Source organism: Aegilops tauschii, chromosome 2 (genome assembly GCF_002575655.3).
Source record: "Aegilops tauschii subsp. strangulata cultivar AL8/78 chromosome 2, Aet v6.0, whole genome shotgun sequence".
Lineage (NCBI taxonomy): Eukaryota > Viridiplantae > Streptophyta > Magnoliopsida > Poales > Poaceae > Aegilops > Aegilops tauschii.
In genome coordinates this window covers 539324327-539347468 of record NC_053036.3, presented here as the reverse complement: position 1 = coordinate 539347468, position 23142 = coordinate 539324327, and the positions used below count along the sequence as shown (strand labels likewise).

General features: G+C 45.2%; 1 protein-coding gene and 1 pseudogene across 1 annotated transcript; both read left to right on the top strand.

Annotated features, from left to right (window-relative positions):
- Positions 1-3800: 3800 nt before the first annotated feature.
- On the top strand, positions 3801-6499 carry LOC141041231 (protein FAR-RED IMPAIRED RESPONSE 1-like). Its single transcript, XM_073507351.1, has 2 exons — positions 3801-4510; positions 5761-6499. The coding sequence occupies exons 1-2, from the start codon at positions 3801-3803 to the stop codon at positions 6497-6499; spliced, it is 1449 nt and encodes a 482-aa protein (XP_073363452.1).
- Positions 6500-19027: 12528 nt separating this feature from the next.
- The window catches only part of LOC109773486 (cytosolic sulfotransferase 8-like), a 73936-nt pseudogene continuing 69821 nt past the window's right edge, over positions 19028-23142 (top strand).

The following is a 23142-nucleotide window of genomic DNA, read 5'->3' as shown; positions in this document are numbered from 1 at the left end:
AGTGGTGGAGGAGAAGTCAGCTGTCTGCTCCTACCTCTGCCTCCTGGGCATGGTGACGGACAGCGAGGAGGACGTGCAGCAGCTGCGGAAGAAGGGTATCTTGCTGGGAGGTGCAGGCCTCAGCAACAAGGACGCGCTGGAACTGCTCAACAGGGTGGAGAACCGGCTGCGCTCCGGAACCCACTATCTGAGGACCATGGTGCTCATCGAGAACTACAGGAAGGAGAGGCCGAGGCGGATCAAGTTTCACAAGTTCCATTACAACTACCGCAAAGCCATCATCTTGACCTTGTCTGGCATTGCTGGACTTGCCAGCTTCCTCGGGGCGCTCAAGTCTCTCAACAAATAGCTCGTTCACCTTACGCCTTGGAATTCCTTTACCCCGTGTTAAACATATAGCTAGCGTTTTTGGTGAACTTCACATCAAACCAAACGAGAACTGAGCATAGCTCAGTTGGCATGGCGCGGGAGTTCGCAGCCAGCCCACCAGGGTTCAAGCCTCGGCTTGAGCATTTGGTGCTCACGGAGTTTTCTTCTATAAAAAAAATGCCAACAGGCTAGTCTAGCCCGGGTTGGTCTCGTTTTTACATCAAACCAAACAAATCCCGACTGGAAAGAGAAGCTGCCCTTGGAGATCCGTGATGCATGGGCCGCAGGTGCCGCCGGGGTCATCTCTTCGTGGTGGTATTTGATGCCCTCTCGTGCGGTGCCCCACGCGCACCGGCTGAGCCCGGGTCCACATTTCAGTGTCCTCCTCCTCTCGTCAAGCAGCTTCACTCCCGCTAGCCGGGCACGACCGGCTGGCTCCCTGGCACGCTCCACGCCATCCGATCTGTGCGGCCGCGTCGCACCCGACCAATTTTTCTTGGGGGACCATGATGCATGCGCCGCGGGCACGGCCGAGGCCACCTCTCTATGGAGATTTTCATTGTGCACACGTGCATCGTCCCGCGCGGTGCATCACACATTGGGTGAGGCCGGGTCTGCATATCAATGTCATTCGCCCCATCGGGCTGCTTTGCGTGCGCCAGCTGAGCATGCACACATGCCCGGCTCGGTATGTGACATCGGGGTGGTCGGAGAGGGTGATCTAGCCAGGGGCCGCGATCACAGGCCAACTGGCCCGAAGGTCAATCCGGCCAGGGGTTGCGACGGTAAGCCAACCGGTCATGAGGGCCAACCGGCCAGGGGTTTCGACGACAAGCCGCCGGGTGGTGAGCATCTCGCCGCATCCTAATGAGCTCCTGAGTCGGGGTGAATCATGGGTTGTTCTGTCTTTACTTAAGGCAGTTGTGTTTTTCTATAAGTTGGACGCCGATAAGTGGCGAACATTCGGGTTTACTGGAGTCCGGTCCGAACTAGTTGTTCGGAGCGGGAGCATCACGTGCCGAACAAAAGTGTTCGGGCAGTCAATCATAGGGCCCGAACGCCTGCACAAGCCCCAGTAACCAGGCGGTGACCCCGGTCCTACCAGACGCTGGATCCAACTGGCCGCCCCCTACCTCTCTCGATCCAAGGATCTATTTCCCCTGCCCGCCACTCCATCGTTCCCCTTCCCCCCGCCCCTCCATTGTTGCCCTGCCCCTACCCAGTGGAAGTTGCCATGGCAAGATCTGACGAGAAGTAGGCCAGATCTGAGGTAATTGCAGGTTAGTTGTGGCCGCCGATGAGCCTTCCCTTGCCCCATCACTCATAATCTGTCCCCCGTCTCCCGTTAGTACCATACAAATCTTGCCATGTTACTCATCCATAGAGCTTCTGTTTGTGCCATCAACTACTTACCCTGGTTTGCAAAAAAGAGCATGCATGATGAATACAATGAAAAATCAAGTTCGTACTGCTACACAAATTGTTTCCAATTCTGTTTTGGTGTTCTTGCCATCTTCCTAATTGTTTAGTGAAAAGGTAGAATGTACTACACATAGGAGAAAAAAGTAGTAGCCTTACTGTATTGTTGCCATGCGAATGATTGTGGTTGCTACAGAGGCAACGGATTATAAATTTTGGACATGTGTATGATGATGGTTGTTAGCATATAAATGATGCTGGAAGAACTTGCTAGGGGAAGCAAAAGTTTGAGTTGAAACTAGGTGTGCACTGATGGACATTGCCATGTGTGTGCTGCTAACATTGCCATGATCTAGTCAAATGTTGATGTTGCCATGTGTGGACAACTGACATTGCCATGTGTGTGCTGCTAACATTGCCATGATCTAGTCAAATGTTGCCATGTGTGGACAACTGATATTGCCATGTGTGTGCTGCTAACATTGCCATGATCTAGTCAAATTTTGCCATGTGTGGACAGCTGATATTGCCATGTGTGTGCTGATAACATTGCCATGATCTAGTCAAATGTTGCCATGTGTGGACAACTGATGTTGCCATCTGTGTGCTGCTAAATATTGCCATGATATAGTGAATGTTGCCATGTGTGGACTACTGACGGTGCCATGTGTGTGCTGCTAATATTGCCACGTTGTACTGAAAACATAGAAAAATGTTTTAACGATATGTTTTCGCATATATTTGAAGGGGGGAAACAAAAAGGCATTCATTAGGAGGATGGACCAAACAAATGGAGGGAACCCCTGGTTCTATGGCTCACTGCAAATGACACCATGGGGTGTGCAGGATTATGAGGATCTAAACTCAAATGGACCTTTGCTACCACTGCTGCAACAGTACATGGACAAAGGTACTTGATATGCATAAAAATACATTAAGAAAAGAATTTAGAAAAAAGAACTTCCGTACGGACGAAAATCTTATTCTCTATAACTAAAATGCAGGTGGTTTGTACGCATCCACATCTGCCATGGGATACGGGACAAACGTACAAGGAATGCCTAGTGGAAGCACACAAGCAATACAACAGCAGCAGTTCCCAATGGCACTGTGTTGTGAGTTTGGAATTTTAAAGAACAATGCATGTTGTAAGTAAGAAAAAGGTAGGGTCGTAGGCAAGAAAACTTACGGTTTTAAGAAAAATGCAGGAACAGAGGATGATGCCGTGGGGAGGACAATGGTGACAGCAACGCCTGCATCATCATACGCAGGTGAATGGTCTATAAACATACCTAACTTGCCATAGGAATGTGGATGCACTTGACATCTTTGTGGGAAAAAAGAAGAAGCTATATTACAATGTATTTCCCAAAAAAAGAGAGAATACAATGAAGTACATTAATGGAAGTTGCCATGTGTTGGACGTACGACTTGTCATGGGCATAAATATAAGAATAATGAGAAATGTGAATTCTGTACTTGTAAATTGCAGGGCCTTGTACTTCGCACCAAGGGGCGGCGACTGCCAGGACTACTTCACTTTCACACGAACAACAGACCTATCAGTCAAGCAAACAAGGACCGCTTGTTATCAACATGGCAGGCACGTCAAGTACGACTGGATATGACACTGTTGAGACTGAAGTAAGCAACCCAGGATCTGATGATGGAAACTCTGATACAAAGAGAGGGGACGAACCTGATGGTGAAGATCAACAAGAGCCGCTTGAGGACGAGATGCAGTCTACAATGGCGCCGCCGGCAGCACCGTATGAGCGGATGAGATTTGCTACATTTGAAGATGCAAGGGAGTACTATCAGCGTTATGCAAAATACCATGGCTTTGCTGTATATACAGATCATCGCAGAACGCTTAAGTCAACTGGAGAGTACAACCGAGCAGGGATGAGGTGTCACAAGTCTAGGAGAGACAAACCAAAAAAGGGGGTGATGGTCCAGCAGTCCCGGAACGCAGACGAGATGTTTTGGTGAGAACAAACTGTCCTACCCGAATGAAGCTGAACGTGGAAGGGGCTTGGTGGGTGGTAACAAAATATGTTGGGCACCACAACCATGACATGATAAAGAAATTTGACCTTGTGAAGTTTCTGAGCGCTCACCGTGGGTTCACCCCGCAAGAGGAACAGTTCGTGAAGTTGCTGCATGACTGCAACCTCCAGCCTGGGAGAATGGTGCACATCCTCTCAATGATTCACAGCAAAAGCGGCAAGCTAAGCAGCCTGCCATACCTGCCTTCAGATGTGGTAAACCTGGTAGCAAAGTATCGCAGGGAAAGTCAATTATCAGACATGGACGACACAATTGCATACTTCATGCAGAAGGAGAAAGAAGATCCATATTTCTTCTACAGAATAAAACTGGATGATGAGGACCGCGTTGTGAACATGTACTGGATAGATGGTGCAGCGCGCAGGTCTTACAGGCACTTTTGTGACTGTGTGTCGTTCGATGCGACGTATCTAACTAACATGTACAAGATGTCGTGCTGTCCATTCATTGGGATAAACAACCACAACCAGTCGCTACAGTTTGGATGCGGTTTTGTTCGCAACGAGGATACGAGCAGCTATGTTTGGCTGTTCAAAACATTTCTGGAATGCATGGGCGGCCTCGCGCCAATGAACATCATAACAGACCAGGATTTCGGGATGCATGGAGGCATTGAGGACGTGTTCCCAACAACCATACACAGGCACTGCAGGTGGCATGTCATAAAAAAGGCGGAAGAGACATTAGGCCCCTTCTTTGCTGAAAGGCCGGACCTCCACAAAGCATTTGAGTTATGTGTTGACCACAGCTTAACCCCATAAGAGTTCGAAACAAGCTGGAAGGCAATGATAGAAAAGCACCAAGTCCACGACAATGAGACCCTACAGAACCTTTGGAATAAGAGAAAATTCTGGGTGCCAGCTTATTTTATGCAGTGTTTCTACCCCTTCCTGCAGACTACCCAACGCAGTGAGGGGTTTAACGCTGTCATAAAAAGGTATGTGAACCCTAGCAATTCAATTCTCAGATTTGTCAAGCAGTACAGCACGATACAACAAAAAATCCTAGGCGCGGAGCTACAACAGTTGGCGAACACAGCACTCAAACCCCCCCAGCTATACTCATGTAATCCGTTGGAGAGACAGATGATGAGAATTTACACACGGCAAATTTTCTACAGGTTAGTGTCTTTCTTCGAAAGCGTATGTGAATTTCACTGATATTGGAAAGCATATATATTGATCTTGCCATGCATAGAAACAACTCAAAAAAATTAACTTGGCATGCATGTGGTAGTTATATTGCCGTACACGTAGTGCTTGGCCTTGTAAATGAGTGCATTGTTCTGAGATGCAAAACAGTTGACGCACTAAACTTGCCATGCATATGGTAGTGTTGGTGCCATGCATGTGTCAATGAAGTTGCCAAAGTAGTGACGACCGATGTCGCAAAGTGCTAATATACGGAGAAAATGTCATGCAAATGCAGAATGAACTTGCCATGTGTTTGAAGCTAATGTTGCCATTAATGAAAATAATGAACTTGCCATTGTGCGTGCAAGTAATGTATGATAAAAAAAATCTTGCTAGTCATGTGGCAGCTATATTTCAGAGTTGGTGTGGTAGAAAGGTGGTGACATGTAGGCGAAGTTGGATGTAGGACGTGCGTGAGCCAGAATGAATTTGCCATGTACAATGAACTTGCCATGCATAGTACAATGAATTTGCCATGCATAGTACAATGAATTTGCCATGCATAGTACAGTGATCTTGCCATGCATAGTACCGTGATCTTGCCATGCATAGTACAGTAATCTTGCCATGCATACAACAATAATCTTGCCAGTCAGGTGGAACTTAAAAAAATATGACATGCATTTGTGAAAAGTTAAAATGCTGACATGTTTATACAACTGAAAAAATTGCCATGTAGTAGCAGCTAACTAAAGGTATTTCCTTGCAGGTTCCAGCATGAGCTAAAACTGTGCAGCGGGTACACTGTGCTTAGAATTGACGATTACAATTACAAAGTGTGCACGCTGCGAGACCTGTCCGACCCAGAAAATGAGGACCCGGACAAGGGCAGAAACTACATGGTGACAGTAGACATAGCGAATGGTGTGTACTACTGTCAATGTTGCAAGTTTGAAAGAGACGGGATGCTCTGCTGCCACGTACTAAGGGTCATGGACTTCAGTGCTATAAAAAAAGTGCCAGATAGGTACATACTTGAGCGATGGACTTGGAATGCTGATGAAGCACTTTGCCCCCATGACGCCCAGGAAGTGCTCGCGGTGCATGAAGATGGTCCGAACACAAGTATGGACACAGTGAGGCATATGGTAATGACAAGAAGATTTGAACACATAGCAGACGACGCATGCAAGCATGACGAAATGACCAGGGCAGTAGAGAGGCACACGAAAGCATTGGAAATGGAACTAGAGACAATAAAGAAGAGGATGGCAGAGGAAGCTCTACATCGATTCCCCAAAAAGACCAAAACTGCTACAACTACATCAACTGGGCCGTCAACAGATAACTCTAAGGTAGGCTCTGGCGCGTCAAACACGCACACACACGTCCAGAACCCTCCCAGGACAGTCACAAAAGGGCGACCGAAGCAGATTAGGTACAAATCAGCACTTGAGATCCAGGCCAAACACAAAAATAGTGCAAAGAAAGCAGTTACAGAAGAGTAGTGTCCATGGATGTGCATGTGGAACAATGTGAATCGTGGGGATTTTGAATGGTGGTACGCACTAAAATGAAAAATTTGTGATGAAGAAATGGTAAACTTGCCATGCATGTAAAACTGAATGTTGCCAGTATGTGACACAAAACTAGTTTGACAGCAAGCAAGTGGCAAAGAGTTTTTTGTAGAGGAAAAAGAACATTGATATGTAACAATATTGGCCGTGGAATGACTAGTTGAAGGTGTTGCTATAGATTTAGTGAAAATAGGCATCAGTTAGAATTATTGAAAACATGGTTTTAAGAAAATTGCCACTACAGTGCATGAAAAAATAGTGTGTTAATGGTAAATTTGAGCGTGCCAGACGGTGCCTTTTTATGCTAAAAAAACGAACAGGGACAAAAGTTACCACCTCGCGTCAACTGAAGTTGCCACCTCGCGTCAACTAAAGTGCCACCTCGCGTCAAATAAGGTTGCCATGTAAAAAATGTTTCGGATGAAATGCTTAAAAATCTGAATGTTCGAATTTAATCGGGGTACAAAAATTATGTAGTTTGGACACTACAAACTTCAGAAGACTACAAAAAAACAGTAAACTTCGTAAGACAAACACAGTCATAGGAACTTGTATGATGGTGCACACAAAGATGAGTTTTTTGTTATGAAAGAAATGGTAGTTAAAAATGTCATACGTACGGAAAATGAAAAAATTGTCAAATGTATGCATAAAAACTGATATGTCATCTAGCAAAGCGACGAAAAATGCTTTTGGGTAGGGGTGGGGGGTGTCATTTTGATGTGTGATAGTAGTTGCCATGGAATGACCAATTCATCAAATTTGCTTCCCGATTTAGATGTTGCTATCTTTTAGAAATTGCCGCACCTGTGGTTTTAAAAAAGTTGCCACTATTTTGCATGAACATGTATCTTGTTTGGAACAAAACAAAATTGGTAACAGTTAAATTGAAAGAAGCTTGTTGAACATAGTATATATTGAAAGGTAACAAGAACAAAAGAGGTATACCGGGGGTTGGGGTAGTAGAAAATGCGTTACGGTTTAACCAGCAAAGAGTGACGAACATTTGACCTTAAAAAATATATGTTGGAAAATACAAAATATATTAGGTTTTTGACACACACGCCATACAGTCGCTACAGCGTACGCACACAGAATAGGACGACAAAACATGTAAAAGTCGAGGTTAATTAGGTAGCAGAACCTTACATTCATCCGAACAAACACAAATGTAAGTGCTGAAAATAAAAAGAGGAAAGCTTGGTTCATGACGTATTCAGCAGTATCTCTTCACAGCATTTTTCACAGCACCCTCGACCAATTCCTTTGCGCCACCCCGCTTGTTGAAATCAGAATTTTTCACCCAATTCCACAGGTAGATTTTCCTCAACTCTGACACAATTTCCTTGTTGAGTGTTGGTACCTTCCTTCCTTCCCACTTAGCAAGGTACTCCAGGAGGTAGATGCCGCAGTTACGACTGATTTGAACAGTAAGAAACAAAATGTAAAGGTGTTATTTGATTCAACATTTGAACTTTTTAAAAAGAAAACACTGACCAAATAGTATAGTTTACATTAAATTATGATTGGAGAAATGCCATGGGGGGTGGGTGGTGACTTGAATGAAGGTGGCGTGGGGAGAAATCTGGTGGGCAACATGAAGTTGCCATATCAAAACCAGATGAATTGCCATTTGGCAAACATAAAGTTGCCATTGTAGAAACTGAATAAGTTGCCATGGCAAAGGTGAAAATGACAAACATAAGGACAAAAAGGGCAGCTTACAAGTTATATGAAAAATTGAAACTAGAAGATACCCAATTATGAAAAGCTATAAGATAAAAAAGAAGTTGTTAATGTGTACACCAACAGGATAGACATATCAATTGCAGTCTAAAAGATTGAGGAGCCTGAACGAAGAATGGCATGGAGATAAAATTTGGGGTATAAATGAAAGAAAGAAACGCTTACGTTGTCCCCTGCTTCACCATCTTAATGTACTCAATAGGAAAATCCCTGATCTGCACCTTAGAACCCTCATAATGACGCAACCAGGTCTGCTTCAAGTTTTCAACGAAAAACTCTACATACGAGCGGAGACTCTCGTCATCTCCCGAACGGAGAGAATCAAGGACATCGAAGCGTTGTTTCTGCAGGTTGATGCACACCGTGAAGTAATGCCCACATTTGTCAACCGGGTCATCGGGTGTGAGTTCATGGTACATGGTAAACATCACCTGCACAAAATTTTAGGAAAAAAATTGAAAAAAGAACAGTATGAGTAAATTGAAACAAACTGTTGGAAAAAGGGTGAATGAATGATAAATGCAAGTGACTAGTCACTAACAGGAAAAAAGTATTGAACAATGCATTATGATATATCGCAGTATTAGTAGACAACAGAGAAAAAAAAGTTGGGCAGGGGCTTACAAATTTCTTCAACGTGAGCTTGGGGTCACCATGCTGGGCAAATGCTTTGCGGACTTCACGGTGAGAGAAATCTCCCTCCCAAATTCTTCTTGTAATGGTGGGGGACATAATAATCTTGTCGCAGTGGATGTCAACTTGTTCTTTGATGTAGTCAATACTAGCAATAACAACATTCCGGGATAGTCTACCATTGGGCATGAGTGACTCAGCCAGATCACCTAGGTCAACGTGCGTCGGAGAGCTTTGGATAATTTTAGTTCTGTCCAAGCAGGAGCTGGAATGAATAAGAAAATTTCAAAGTAATGTATGGGACATGAACATTAAAGAAGGCAACGATTTTTCTTTGTAGTTGAGTTGTCGTATGGTTGGAAATAAGAAATGTCGCATGTAGTCGGCATGGAAAAAAGATGACATGTTAGTTTTGGAGAAATTGCCATGGGGTAGTTTGGAAAAGGAATAGATTGCACGTGTGCAGGGTAACAAAAGTTGCCATATGATAAACATGGGAAGAAAGTGGCATAAAAAAAGAGTGCTTGAACTTGCTGTGTCTGGTTATGTAAACTTGCCGTGTGAGAGTTTGTAACATTGACATGTTATGGTTATGACAAAACAGGACACATATGTGGTATCACAAAAAATGTCATCGGTTCACAAGTAAAAATGCCATGTGTGATAAGATGTTAAAACAGTAATTTTGGGGCTGTGCAGTATAATATCGTGAATTTATTAGTGAACGCACATATAAGAAAGAAATGACTTGTGCATCGATGGGAATTTTGTTAGAAAGACAAGGTTGTGAAAAGCAATTACTCTTTGATGGCATCCATGTGTTTGCCACCGCTCCGCGCATTGCCAAAACGCCTCATAATATCATAAAATGTTTGCTGCTGCTTCGTAGCCTTTATTGGAGGATCTACATCATGAGCACTAGGGGGTTGCACGACCCTAGCCTGCCGCACAGAACCTGGAGTGGCACTGCTGTGCACGTCCTCAAAGGGAGGGCTGTGAGCTGCACCAGAGTTGGAGGTAGCTTGTGACTGCTTTCTGTCGCACGTAGTAACATCCTCATCCATGTTGCAATCTGATCAGAAGGGATGTCGAGGTAAAATGAGCAACTGAACAAATAACTTGCCAAGTATGTACAACAAAAATTGCCATCTTCGAGTGCTGATATGAAAAAGTGTTGTAGATATAAAATGAGGAAGTTGCCATGCTTGCAGAATTTAAAATGGAACATACAAGGGATAAAAACACAGATTTAAACATCACTTTCAACATTCGCTTTGTGCGGGGTACAAACAAAATGAGAAACCTAAAAATCTTACCTTGAACAATGGGCTCAGCAAATTTCACAGCTTTCTTGCCACCGACATTGGGCTGTGCCATCATTTGGACGGGCACTGTCGGGATAGCGTCAACTGCCTCATTGGGTGGGCTTAGGTCAAGTCCAAGACTGCAGGATGGTGGTGTGAAAGCTAGAGGATGCCTTGCAAAGGGAACATTCTGCTCATCAATGACATCAACTGTTGCTGCCAATGGTGACAAATCAAAAAACATTTCGTTGTCGTCTGCTCTAGCTGCCTTAGGTCTCCCGGGACGGCGGGGCGTGGTGTCAGTAATGTCGATAACAACGTTGCTGCATGATCCTTTCCTAGGATGCTCAAGTGTTGGTGTGTAAGGGACACCCGGGCCCAATGTGACACGCGTCTGCTTCAAACTTGCCGTAGCACCATCATTGGCCACTCGAGAAGAAGTCGAATGCTGAACAGTTGCATCAGCATTACCGTTCATTGTAACGGTCTCAACAGTCTTGCTGTGTGTAACAGACGGGAACAACGTTGAAGCAGGTACATACGTAGGACCATAGTCTTTTGCATGCTGATCATGCACAGTTCCTCCATCCTTTGAAATTTTTCGGGGGCTCTTCCTTGTACCAACAACGGTTTGCGCAGATTTTCGTGGGGCAACATTTGGGGCTGTTTTCAGCACAACAGTTGGAACGGTGGTTGAATCATGAGGGCCTGCCTGACCTGGTTGATGCGTGACAACAGGCACAGTGTTTGCCACAACAGCTGCTTTGATGACAGTTGTGCCAACTTGAGTAGAAGGGTGAGCTTGGTCAGACATTTTGGCAGATGGGTTTGCCCCTACAGGGTTGGAATGAGAAACCTGCTGGACTGCTGGTGCATCAACGTGTGAAGGTTTGTTTGCCTCGTCTTCACACGGTGTAGCCAACCTAGTAGGAGCAGCGCCCTTGGTAGATGCATTGGCACACACTGCATTGTCAGACACGGGGAGCTGCGTGCGCGCTCGGTACGGAGGGGCAAATGCCTTGGATTTAGCCACAACACCAGCCTTTTTTACTTCACACTTTTTCCTGGATGTGTACAGAAGTTGTGAGTGTAAGCAGTAACAAGTACAGGGCTTGAGGTACTGTAATTGGCAGTTGAGAAATAGCCGAGAAGGGTGATATGTAATGAAAGTTGTTGTAACATGCGTGTGTATGTGAAAAATGGCATGTACTACTAGTTATGGCAGTAAAAAGTGTCCATGTGGACTTGTACTCAAACGGTCGTTGATGGCGCAAGTGGGTGGTCGATGATCGTGCTTAGAATGGAAAAAGTAATAGAAAAAGAAACAGTTTGCCATGGTGCGTGTGTAGATGTTGCCAAGTAGGTGGCAATGTTCTTGCCATGGGGTTGTGAAGGTGTTTGCCATGGCAAACTTGCATGGGTGGGATATTTCTAGCCACACATGATTCACGAAAACTTGCCGTGGATGTGTGATGGTGTGGACGGCCCAACAGAAATTAAAGTTGCCACATGTGAGCCACATATGTTTGCACCCCATGTTTGACGTACATGACATGCATGTATGATGAAAATGTCGCCATGTAGGTGGCAGTGTTCTTGCCATGGGTGTATGATGATGTTGCCATAACATGACATGCAAGAACGGCAATGTCGCTAACACACATGGATGACAAACATGGCGTGCATGTATGACGATCTGGACTGACAAGGGGAAATCAATTTGCCATGCATGTGTTATGATCTTGCCATGTATGTGTGAACTGAAATTGCCAAGCATGTATATGGTGAAGATGTCGACGTGCAGCTATGTTGATGTCGAGATGTTGAAAATTGAAGTGGGCGGACAAGGAGAATTCAAGTTGCCATGCATGGGCAATGATATTTGCCATGTGTTAGTGAACTTGAACTTGTCATGTATGTGTATGTTGAAGATGTTGAAAAGCATCTATGATGAAAATGTTGCCATGTTGGTGGCACTGTTTTTGCCATGGGGTGTATGATGATGTTGCCATGCGAATATTGTGGGAATGGTGAAAGCAATGCATATGGCGAGATGTTATTTCCATAAAATTGAAGATGCGTTTGCCAAGTGCAACTAAGAAAGCAAGGACACACTGATGGAGTCGACAAAATGTAATTAAAAAAGTAAAAGCTACCATGAAATTTACAAAATGAACTCAAGTTGTCATGCACAAGCAAAAAGTAAATTAGCCAAAAAACAGTAAGTACCTCCTGTCCACAAGAACAACTGGGTCTCCCGTGTTGGAAGAAGCAAACCGGGGTGACGACCGAGTAGCTGTTTGAGCTCTTTCGCAGCCTGAAACACCTCCCGTAGAGATTCCCTTGCCCGCTCTGCCACCAGCAGTCGCCTCACTAAAAAAAACAAAAGGGAAAAACAAGAAAAGGAACATGATTAGAAGTGAAAGTAAAAACGATTAGTAAAAATGAAATGACAAAAGATTATGCGGAATAACAAAAGATGAAAATACCAACCTCTTTCGAGCAGCAACTGGGTCGAACTTGGGGTGTTTCCCAGAAACATGACAAGCCTCATCCTCGGAAGCCCTGTCCCTTTTTGGCGCTCCAGCAAAAGCATTGTTTGGATCTGGTGCACTGCTCGAAGAAGGTGTTGATACCTTGCCAGCGCGTGCGACATCATCAACTCCCTGTCTCAGCTGAACAGGGTCAGACTGGACATTACCCGTGCGCACATCACGGGTGCGGGGATCATTCACGCGCACAGATTCATCATGGTTGGAGTCGGATGCATTGTTCATAGATTCCGCCTGGCTGTCTGGCAACTCCTGGGAGTCATTGTAGTGGTACCTGCCTCGCGACCCAATTGGTCGGGATGCGACACCTGGCACGAAATTGCGGAACTGGTTGGCAACTTCATCATCACCGCTGGTCGTCATAGCCGTCCAACCCTGCACCAGGTTGCCAAGCAGGTTGGACATGCCAGACGCAAAATTTGCAACCAACGCTTCAACATTAGTTCTTGCCTGCATGCATAGAACAACAAAGAAAGATTTTAAGAAGCCCTGTACTTCATAGAAATGGAGCGTGACAGATGGGTTCATAGTGTCAAGTATAACGTGAGGGGACGGAAACAAAACAGATTAGGGTACCTGTGACGAGCATGCGTCACTAGTATGAACGTCCATCCATTTTGAGAAATTATGTGGACCTCCAAAGAAACTGAAGTCGACGGAATGTTTGGCCATTAGCTGCAAGTAGTGAACAAGAGAAAAAAATGAAGGGTCAGAGTTGAATACAAGAAAAATAATATGGGAAGTTAAAAAAGGGGAAAGGTGTTTGCATGGAAGTTGGCAAGAAGCATGCAATGTAAATGGCCAGCGGCGCGTGAAAAAACTAAGGGTTGACAAGTTTGAATATTAAGTTGCCAAGTAAGATAGCATGTAGTTTTCATTAGTGTAGACGAAGTTGACATGAAAAAGTGTGTGTGAAGTTGCCGTACATGTGCGGAGTGTAAAAAATGTACAATTTCTATTGTAAAGTAAGGTAGAAGTTGCCATGTTTGTGGACACACAGTTACAGTCAACCTGTAAAATCATTCACCCAGTGTGGACTAAAAAAAAGTACTGCAGAAAAGAAAAACAATTAAAATGCATCAAGGAAAATACTGAAAACTAGCCTGCAGTTTGCCGAATGATCCATTAGGCTTTACGTCTGCAGCGGGAACAACCTTTATAGCAGCGTCGGTCCAAGCAGAAGCAACAAACTTATGTGGGATAGGTAGGCCGCCAGCGACGGTCAGGTCCACTGTGCTTAGGTCAAGGTTGTCAAGATACGTAAGCTGAAAATGAAAAGCGAAGAAGGTTGTGAGCATGGATACTTGGAAAAATTGAATGCAGAAAACAAAAAAAAGAAGGATTGAATTTCAAAATGTGGAAAACTTGCCATGAGGTGAAGACGGCACCCTTTGTTGTATATCCCTTTAGAAAACGCGATGTGGAGGAAACCAGCAATGAACTTGCACCAGTTCATGTTGGCAACATTGCTTATGTCGGCCTGCGTTTCGAAAAAGCAACAAGAGATTGAAGCGATGAAAAGTTGAAAAAAAGCTGTACACATGAAACAAAACAAAAATAAAGTCATGCTATAAGGAAGAAAAAAGCTGAGGAGCACAGATACTTACAACTACTGGAAAACATCGCTGATGTGTGTGGATGTCGTCGGCGCAAAAACAGTTGAATGAGGTACATTAGCAGTAACCTCTTGAAGTCTTCACCACTGCTGTCCATCTGAGCAAGCATAGTGGCAGCGACAGAACTGAGCGGCATTGATGTCATACCAGGAAACATTTCAGGAAAAAGCCGGTCCTGGATTTCACGATCCACCTTGTATGGGACATCCATTCCACCATTTGGGACGCCGAGAGTGCAGTAAACAGCGTCCTCATCCAGAGGAATCCTTCCACGTCGAGGGATGACAAATTCTTTGGACGCAGGATTGTATGTCCTCCCAAGCCAGTCACAAACACTGTTATTCAGGTTGGTGCAAAGTAGGTTCATGAGCGTACGCATACCCATTGTATCAGCAGCTGCCTTCTGATCATCATTGAATTCATTGTACAGGTCCGTTAGACGCTCATGCGATCCCCTGTTACGTGGGATTTTCTGCCAGCAAAAAAGGGGCATTGCTTTAGAAAGAAAGACAAAGTTGCCATTACACAAGTTAGGGGGAAACAAATTGATAGCAATTCATTACATGATACATTATGGAAAACTTGCCATCTACGAACATGTAAATTCATCAACCCCAACAGCTCGTGCGAGAAAACATCGACTGTTCTAACATAGCTGCGAGGAGACCATTTAGGAAATTTTAGCAGTAAAAAAGTTGCCATCTAAAAATACCTAGGAATGACCGTGTGGTAGAGTTCTAAGTTGAGCATGCAGGCACTAAAAAGAGAAACGCATTACGATTAAAAGTTGCCACCTGAGAACAAACAGAACTAACCATAGAAACCATGATGAGCAATTTAGTGTAAAAAAAAGCTTCCATACCATGAAGGTAAAAGTTGCCACCTCCGCGTAAGGTAGTAATCATCACACATTGTGAAAGAAAGTAGAAAATTATGACAACAGGCTTACGAACAGCGACACATTTGGAAGCAAAAACTTGCCAGCATCCACAAAAAACTGAAAAATGTCGTGGCACGCACGCTTAATAAAAAATACACGTCAGGTAACTAATACCTTCTTCGGTACACATTTGCCAGCATCCACAGCGTCCCTTCTGTCAGGCATAAAGTCATCGGCATCATCATCATGCGCATTGCGAACCATTTTATCTGTAAGAACAATAACAAACCAAACAAAACAACAAAAAATGTTATCACCACAGTAAGAAAATGACAGTATGTGAGACAATTCCAAGTAAATGACAGTGACTTTCACTAAGATCTTGATGGCATAGAAACTAAATGAGCACACGATGGAGGTGAACTGTAGTAAAAATGATGTAATGCGCATTAAACTGAATTTTCCATGGCAAAATCACTTTAAAAATTGCCATCATAAAATAAAATGTCGTCGTCTTGAACAAAAGAAACTTGCCATGGGCATTGAACTAACTTTACCGGCAAATATCTACTAAATTTTCCATGGCAAAATCGCTTTAAACATTGCGATGCTAAAAACTTGCCCTGGTTTACGAACTAAATTTGCCATGGCCACTTTAGGACACAAAGTAATTTATCTTGTCCTAAAAAACTTGCCATGTTATCTAGACAAAAGTGTGAAATTCCTAGAAAGAGTGCTTGTAAATATGCATGTATAGTGGGCATGGAATAAAAGACTCAAAATAAGTTTCCCATGTCAATACATCTTAAGTTTGCAAATAATAGCAGGAAAACAACGCATATTAAAGTTTTGCATGGAAAACTCATTCTTGAGCTACCCATAAGACGACGTCTTAAAGAATTGCCATGGCAAATATCACATTACAGAGAAATTAAAAGCAATGGACAGCCATTCAAGGGAACAAAATAACTACTTCCCATATAAATGTTTAGAACAGATGAAAAACCCCATCGAAAACACCATCAAAAGAAAAGAAATAGATTCCCATATACACTGTGAATATGTGATGCATCTGATCCACGAACAAAGTGTGGCCAAACTAAAAAAACCATCTCATCTCTGCCTCATTCTTCGGCCATGGTATTAAACTGCCATCCTTAATTGAAAACTACATTTGCATTGGCAAAAAGTGAAGACAAAGCCATTTCTGTCAGTTGCCATGTGATCATGGCAAGTAAAATTTGCCATTGTGTTGGGTAAAAAGCATGGTAATACTGTTTTGCCATGAGAAAATATGGGGGAAACTCCAAGCACTTGCCATGTGACAGCTATAGACAAAAGTCCACAAAATTTCCATGATGGAAGAACACAGTTGTTGAGAAAATTGCCATGGGCTTGAAAAAAACTGGCCTACTGCCCACATCTAAATTGGACAGAACTTTTTGCCATAGTAAGTACATATAAACAGTTATAGCTGAAACTGTGATTCATGAAGTCACCAAAAAATGGCAATAGTTATCAGATCTCAACATGCTGCAGTAGAAACTGACACAAAATCAACATGTATATGAACTGCTGGACGCGTAGAACCTACTCGAGTACAATAATCGCGCAGTGAACAACAGATTGGTAACTACAGAACCATGGAAATGTCTGAAATGCGACGCGCGGTGAGCCTATAAACTGGATGGAGCGTCAAATTACAGCAAAAAAAGGGGTGGTAAAAAGATCACTCCGTAGCAAAGCGGAGCGGGCTACGCCGTGGTTAGAAGGGGGGGGGGGTGGATAGATGACCAAATCTGCGAAAACGCACCTCCGGTCGCAGAAGAACTGCCGACGCCGCCGGTGACGACGATGTGTGGACACCGCCGGTGACGGTGCAGATGCAGAAATCCGCTGACCAACCGCACCTTCCGTAGCCGACCTCGGCAGACCAGTGACCTTGGCCGGTTCAGGAGCAGCTTGAATCCCTCGTTGTCGCGAGGCCGCTCGACGCCGGATCGATTGTGGGAGGACAACAAACGCCGGCGGAGGGACAAAATCGAGCACCTCCGAGGGGGTCGCCGCGGGAGACGGCGCTAGATTGGGGAGTGGAGGGGATTTGCGATGTGGAGACGACGGGATGGAGTGAGTAAGTGCGGGTGGTTGAGCAACGGCAGGCGTGTGAATGAAGGGGAAACTGGCAACGGAGGAGCAGTTGATGATGGTGGAGGCGTTCGGGGCGAGCGTCGGTTAGCCCGAACGCGCGGCGCTGTCCTACGTGGCAGAAACGCTGTGCCAAGATTCGCGCTGGCGAACTGACGGCGATGGACGCGTTCGGACCGAACGACGAGAACGCGGTGCGTTCGGGGATTATCGATTCCGTAAGTTTTTTGTTTCATGTCTCACGCTGGACGCCGCACACACATGCCTCCCTCTCGCTTCGCTTTGCAACTCCTGCTCCGGAGGGCTCTTTGCTCGTTCCCGCCGGTGACGCTCAAACACGTCTCTGGCGTGTCCCTTCATGCACAGATATGCAGCTGACAACCCACATGTGTAGGGGATTTAGCGTAGGCTTTTCAATAATTAAGAGTGTCGAACCCAACGAGGAGTAGGAGAAATTGGTTTGTGGATATTAGTGAGAGTTCACTGAAAAGCTACAAAGAGTGTTTGATGGTTTGTTTGAAAACAAGAATAATTGCAAGAATGTAAATAGTAACAAAAGTGCGAATGTGCAACAAGTGGCCCAATCCTTAATTATGCTAAGGCCAAGCCGGTTGTTTTACTTATAGGGATCAAGGAGTTCTTGAGAACACACAGGAGTTTCACCAAGTTACTTTCATCATTATTCATTGAGTTACCGCCATTGCTTTGATAGTTTGTTGTGTGGTGGAACCTATGATATAGTGTTGTTTTTATTTGAACAAACAATCCACTTATGATTACACTCAGTAGATGACTCATTGAGCCAATTATCGCAGAGACCAACTGCAACCAAGAAACCAAGTGAACTATTCAACAACGCTCACATAATTATACACACGAAAGTCACATTCCGAGAACCTGATTGATCTGGATGCAACCAAACATGTCCTGTATGTATGATGACAATCAAATCCATAGAGGGAAAAACTCATCACTGAATTACAAATTTAACACTTCATCCTTATGGGTGGGATAGTTTGATTCTCCCTACCACGACCGTATCAGGGCTTTCCGGGTTAGCATAATGTTGATTGCTCCCTCTATTCTATAATACTTGTCGTGGTGGTGTAGCTGATTAGACAGAGACCCCTAGAAAAACTGATTAGACAGAGCATCTTCATTAGCTGTGTGCCAGTTGTAACATTGGCCCTGTTTGGATACTCTAACCAATGTTAGAGTTAGAGTTAGTTTCTAACTCTAGACTAACCCTGAACTAACTCTAACCAAGATGGTTGTTTGGATCACAGGGTTGGATTGACAATAAATGCATTTTTTCTCACTTTCTAGCCGGATTTGGTGTGGCCTTGAATCATAAAAGGTTGACGAACAACAAATACTCACTTGACATCGCTCTTGAAGAAGCCTAGGCGCAATCAGTGAAGACTCCACGAATAAGTGAAGCCTAGCCGCAACGAGGGGCGCCAGTCGAGTGGCTTAACGGCAACGGGGGCGCAAGAGACGACGCCGTGGCTCGAGTGGCTGAACAGGGAGGGATACCGCGGCGCCGGAAGGAGCGGGATGGGGGCGGGGGAAGCGGTGGCGGGATGGGGGCGACGGGCGGGCGGCGCGGGGAGCTGCGGGACGAGGGCGGCGGGGGCTGCGGGAGCGGCGGCGGGGGTGGCGGGATTGGGGCGACGGGGCGGGGCGATTGGGGCGGTTGGCTGGTGCGGGAGGATGAGGTACGAGTGCAGGAGAGGGTATTTTTTTAATGGGACCAACCACATCTAACTCCAATTAGCACCTCCCCACCGGGTTTGATTTTTTTGCCAGGTTAGAGCAACTAACTGCTATCTAACTCCACCTGTTTGGATCCTCTAGGGTTAGTTTAGCCTGAACTAACCAACTCTAACTCTAACTGCAGCATCCAAACAGGGCCATTGTGCGATTATTAGTTTATTAGGGCAACTTCATTGTCGTAGATTAAACCTGCCCTAAACGTTTGGACCATTCTATCCGGACATAAGTTGTCATCCAACGCTGTATTTCAAACGTCCGTGTACGTGTCCGAACATTCAAAATCTAATAAACCGGTACCAAATATGAGGAGGTTTGTGGGCGTCCAGACTTGTGCCATGTTTACACCCGACTATACAGGTCCATCCAAAACCCTCCCTGCACTTTCTGGTCTAGAAGTCCCTTCGCTCTCGACGTCACATTTATGCCGGTCTAGAGTGGACATGACCTGTCGTGAAACCCACTCTCGCCTGCCATTCGCGACACCCGACATTCAACCGGCGCGGTGGTCGAGAAACCTACTCCGGGCGCCTGCGTTCACCGCTGCTTGGCCTGCCCAGTGCCCTCTATTTAAAGAGAGTCATTCATGGCACCAACCGCACGAGGTCTGAGCTCCATCTCCCCTAGTCTGTAACCGGCACACCACCGCTTCACTTCCTCCTGTTTCCACGTCCGTCTATGCAATGGCCGGGACCAGACATGGGGGTGAAATAGGCTCTCATCACGTGCCAACACGGGATCGCGGAACTTGTGCGTTTTTGGGAAGCTCGGCGCGTGCACCGCATAGAGGCGGGACAACCTCCGAGCTCATCGGAGGATAGTTCAGACGACAAGGAGCAGACGACGAAGGAGGCGCCAGACGAGGAGTAGGCACCAATGCCGGTCGCCAGGTTCACCATGGCGCAGGTGCAGGCGCAACTTGACCGCGTCATGGTGGAGGTGGAGTACGAGTAGTAGGCGGTGCCGCCAGTGTCCACATTCCGGAAGCTGCAAGAGGAGGAGCGGTTCAACCTGGGACCTTCTCATGCATCATTGACTAGTGTTGGAGCAGATCGCAGGCGAGCAGGCTAACGAGCAAGCCGCCACGGCCATGGTTGCAGAGGACCCCAGATTCGTCGACAAGCAGTGGACGTTGTACGAGTTGGTGCGCAGCACCCGCAACATCCAGCACGAGCGAATGTAGCTCTGCGTCAATGAGGCGGAGCGCGAACAACTCTTCAATGAGATCGCACCGGAGGCAGACGTGCAGGGAGTGGCGGATGGGAGCGGTGCTAATGTCGACAGCTCTGCATCATTCACGCCAGGCCGTAACGACTAGAGGCGAGACCGTCCACGTCCACCGTGGGCCTCACCTCCGCCGGCCAGGCGACAGACTCCCCATGAAGAGTATGAGGTGGGACACGGACGTGTCCACATCTGGCGAAGAGCAAGATATGGAACACGGACATGCCCACGCCCGACAAAGAGTGAACTAGGATTGGTTCATTTGTTGTGTAAAAAAATATTATTAATGAAAATGCCGTGTCTGCTTTTATTTGACGCACGCGGTTGGATAGCCGGCTCTACTACTGATGTCCCTGGACGCGCGTCTGAACGCGCTTACATGCGTTTGGTGTGTCCAATTTAATAATCTGCGTTGGAGTTGCCCTTATCATACTACCCACAATGGGAGTAACATAGATAGTAACATCACACATATCTAGATAATATAGATGATGTGGCAAGCAATAAATGAAGAAAGAGAGGCATGTGGTAACATAGCTAGTTACTACTAATGTGAGTAACATCACACATATCAAGACAAGATGAGTCTATAGCCTAATGAATGAAGTGTTGTATGTTACCACACATATGTTACTCCCCACTATAGAGGTAGTAACATAGAGTACTAACATGGGCATGTTACTACACTATGTTACTACCCATTGTGGCTAGTCTCAACCAACCTATGCTTTGACCAAGGCGTATTACACATAGCCACATGATTAGCGGTAGTGCTTAGCTTTCACTAACCATAACATAACATAATACTAGGAGTTCATCTCTAGCTCTTTTCCTATATTTAATCCCTAACAGTATCTCTAGCAGATCCGGTAAACCGGGCTCTCCGCTATAATAACTTCCGATATTATAATGGGGCCGATTTTTTGTCTCAAATAGATCCTATAAAATCACTTGTCTGCTAATTTTTTTTGAGATGTTGCATAGTTCGAGCCGATTCCTCTGTATCTACAAGATGCCTCTCTCTTTTTACAGGGACTTGTAAAATAAATAACCGTTGGCGGGAGGGAACTTCCAGCTTCGGCCACGATCTTCTGGCCACCGCTGGCGAGCTGCGGCACGCCACCGCCGGGAGCTTCCGCACGACGCCGCCCCCGCGAGCAGCTGCCACGGGCTGCTGCTGTTGCTCCACGCGAGCTACTGCTGCGGGTTGCTGCTGTCACGCGAGGATCCAATTGCTTTTTTTTATGTGTGAGGGTCTTTTGTGCTATTTTATAGGGACCCTTTTGTAAATTTAATTGGTTTATACAGGATATGTTCTGTCCACATATAAATCGTACAGTAAAATTCACACAAATTCGTTTTAGGGGGTACCGTAATACTGTTTTTAGAGGACGCGGTTTTAGCGGATTTGCTAGAGATGCTCTTAACTTCCCTCTGTTACTTAATCCTCAATACATAAGTGCGCTAAACTTTTGGCGCTCCTAACCCTTCCCCCCCTAAACTTTTGGCGCTCCTAAATCATATCATAATACTAGGAGTTTAAAGCATCTCTAGCTTTTTTCCTATATTTTAATCCCTAAACTTTCACAGGATATGCTTCTTTTGCATTTCCTGCCGGGTTCGTTACTACATCGCCATCTTTATATGTTCATATATTCTAATCAACCAAGTAACCATAATATACGTGGAGCATAACCTGTGCATAATGGAGCATGGCATAACCTGGAGGAACCTTTTGAAGTTCTGTATGATTATTAAGATACTATTAGCATAACCTGGTTGTAAATTTCGGACTGTGTTGCAACATATATAACGTCGATACAAAGATTTTTCATTCAAGAACAAATAAAAAAGACAATACACACTTATTACCTTTTCGAATACACCCACTACCTCTTTCCAGCGGCGCTTCACTCCGCGCCCCGGCGACGTGCTCCTCACAAGCCCGCCCAAGTGCGGCACCACGTGGCTCAAGGCCATGTCCTTCGCCACCATGGGGCGGGCCGCGTACCCGCCCACCGCCGTCGACCACCCGCTCCGCCGCCTCAACCCACACGAGTGCGTCCCCTTCATTGACGATCTGTTCAGCGCAGGGCACGACACCAAGCTGGAGGCGCGGCTGTCACCTAGGCTCATGAACACACACGTCCAACACTCCCTGTTGCCCGCCTCGGTTGCCGACAACCCCAACGCCAAGATCGTCTACATCTGCAGGTACAATTCAGTTTATACTCCATGGGCATATACATGATTACTAAGCTACTCCCTTCGTTCCTAAATATTTGTCTTTCTAGATATTTCAACAAATGACCACATACGAAACAAAATGAGTGAATCTACACTCTAAAATATGTCTATAGACATCCGTATGTGGTAGTCCATTTGAAATCTTTAAAAGACAAATATTTAAGAATGGATGGAGTATATATCATTTCCTTCAGTTACTAAGTAGTAGATATTTTAATGCTAAGCAGTTAATTTAGCATTCAACAAACATATTTTGACACTTATTTCTTACATGAGCATGCTAGTAAATTCCAAAGAATTGTTGTCATTGTGTCAGATTGTAGTTTGTTTGTAATTTCTTAAATTTGACCATCAATTTCTATAAAATTACGCTGTTTTAATTAAGCAAAGTACTATACGTTTATGAAATTACACTTTATGATAGATCCATTAATATGTACGGTGTTCGTAGATG

Excerpts from the sequence above, each read along its gene's own strand:
- LOC141041231 (XM_073507351.1), top strand. The coding sequence starts at position 3,801 with ATGAAGCTGAACGTGGAAGGGGCTTGGTGGGTGGTAACAAAATATGTT. Across the intron at positions 4,511-5,760 it reads ACCATACACAGGCACTGCAG|GTTCCAGCATGAGCTAAAAC; the intron begins GTGGCATGTCAT and ends ATTTCCTTGCAG.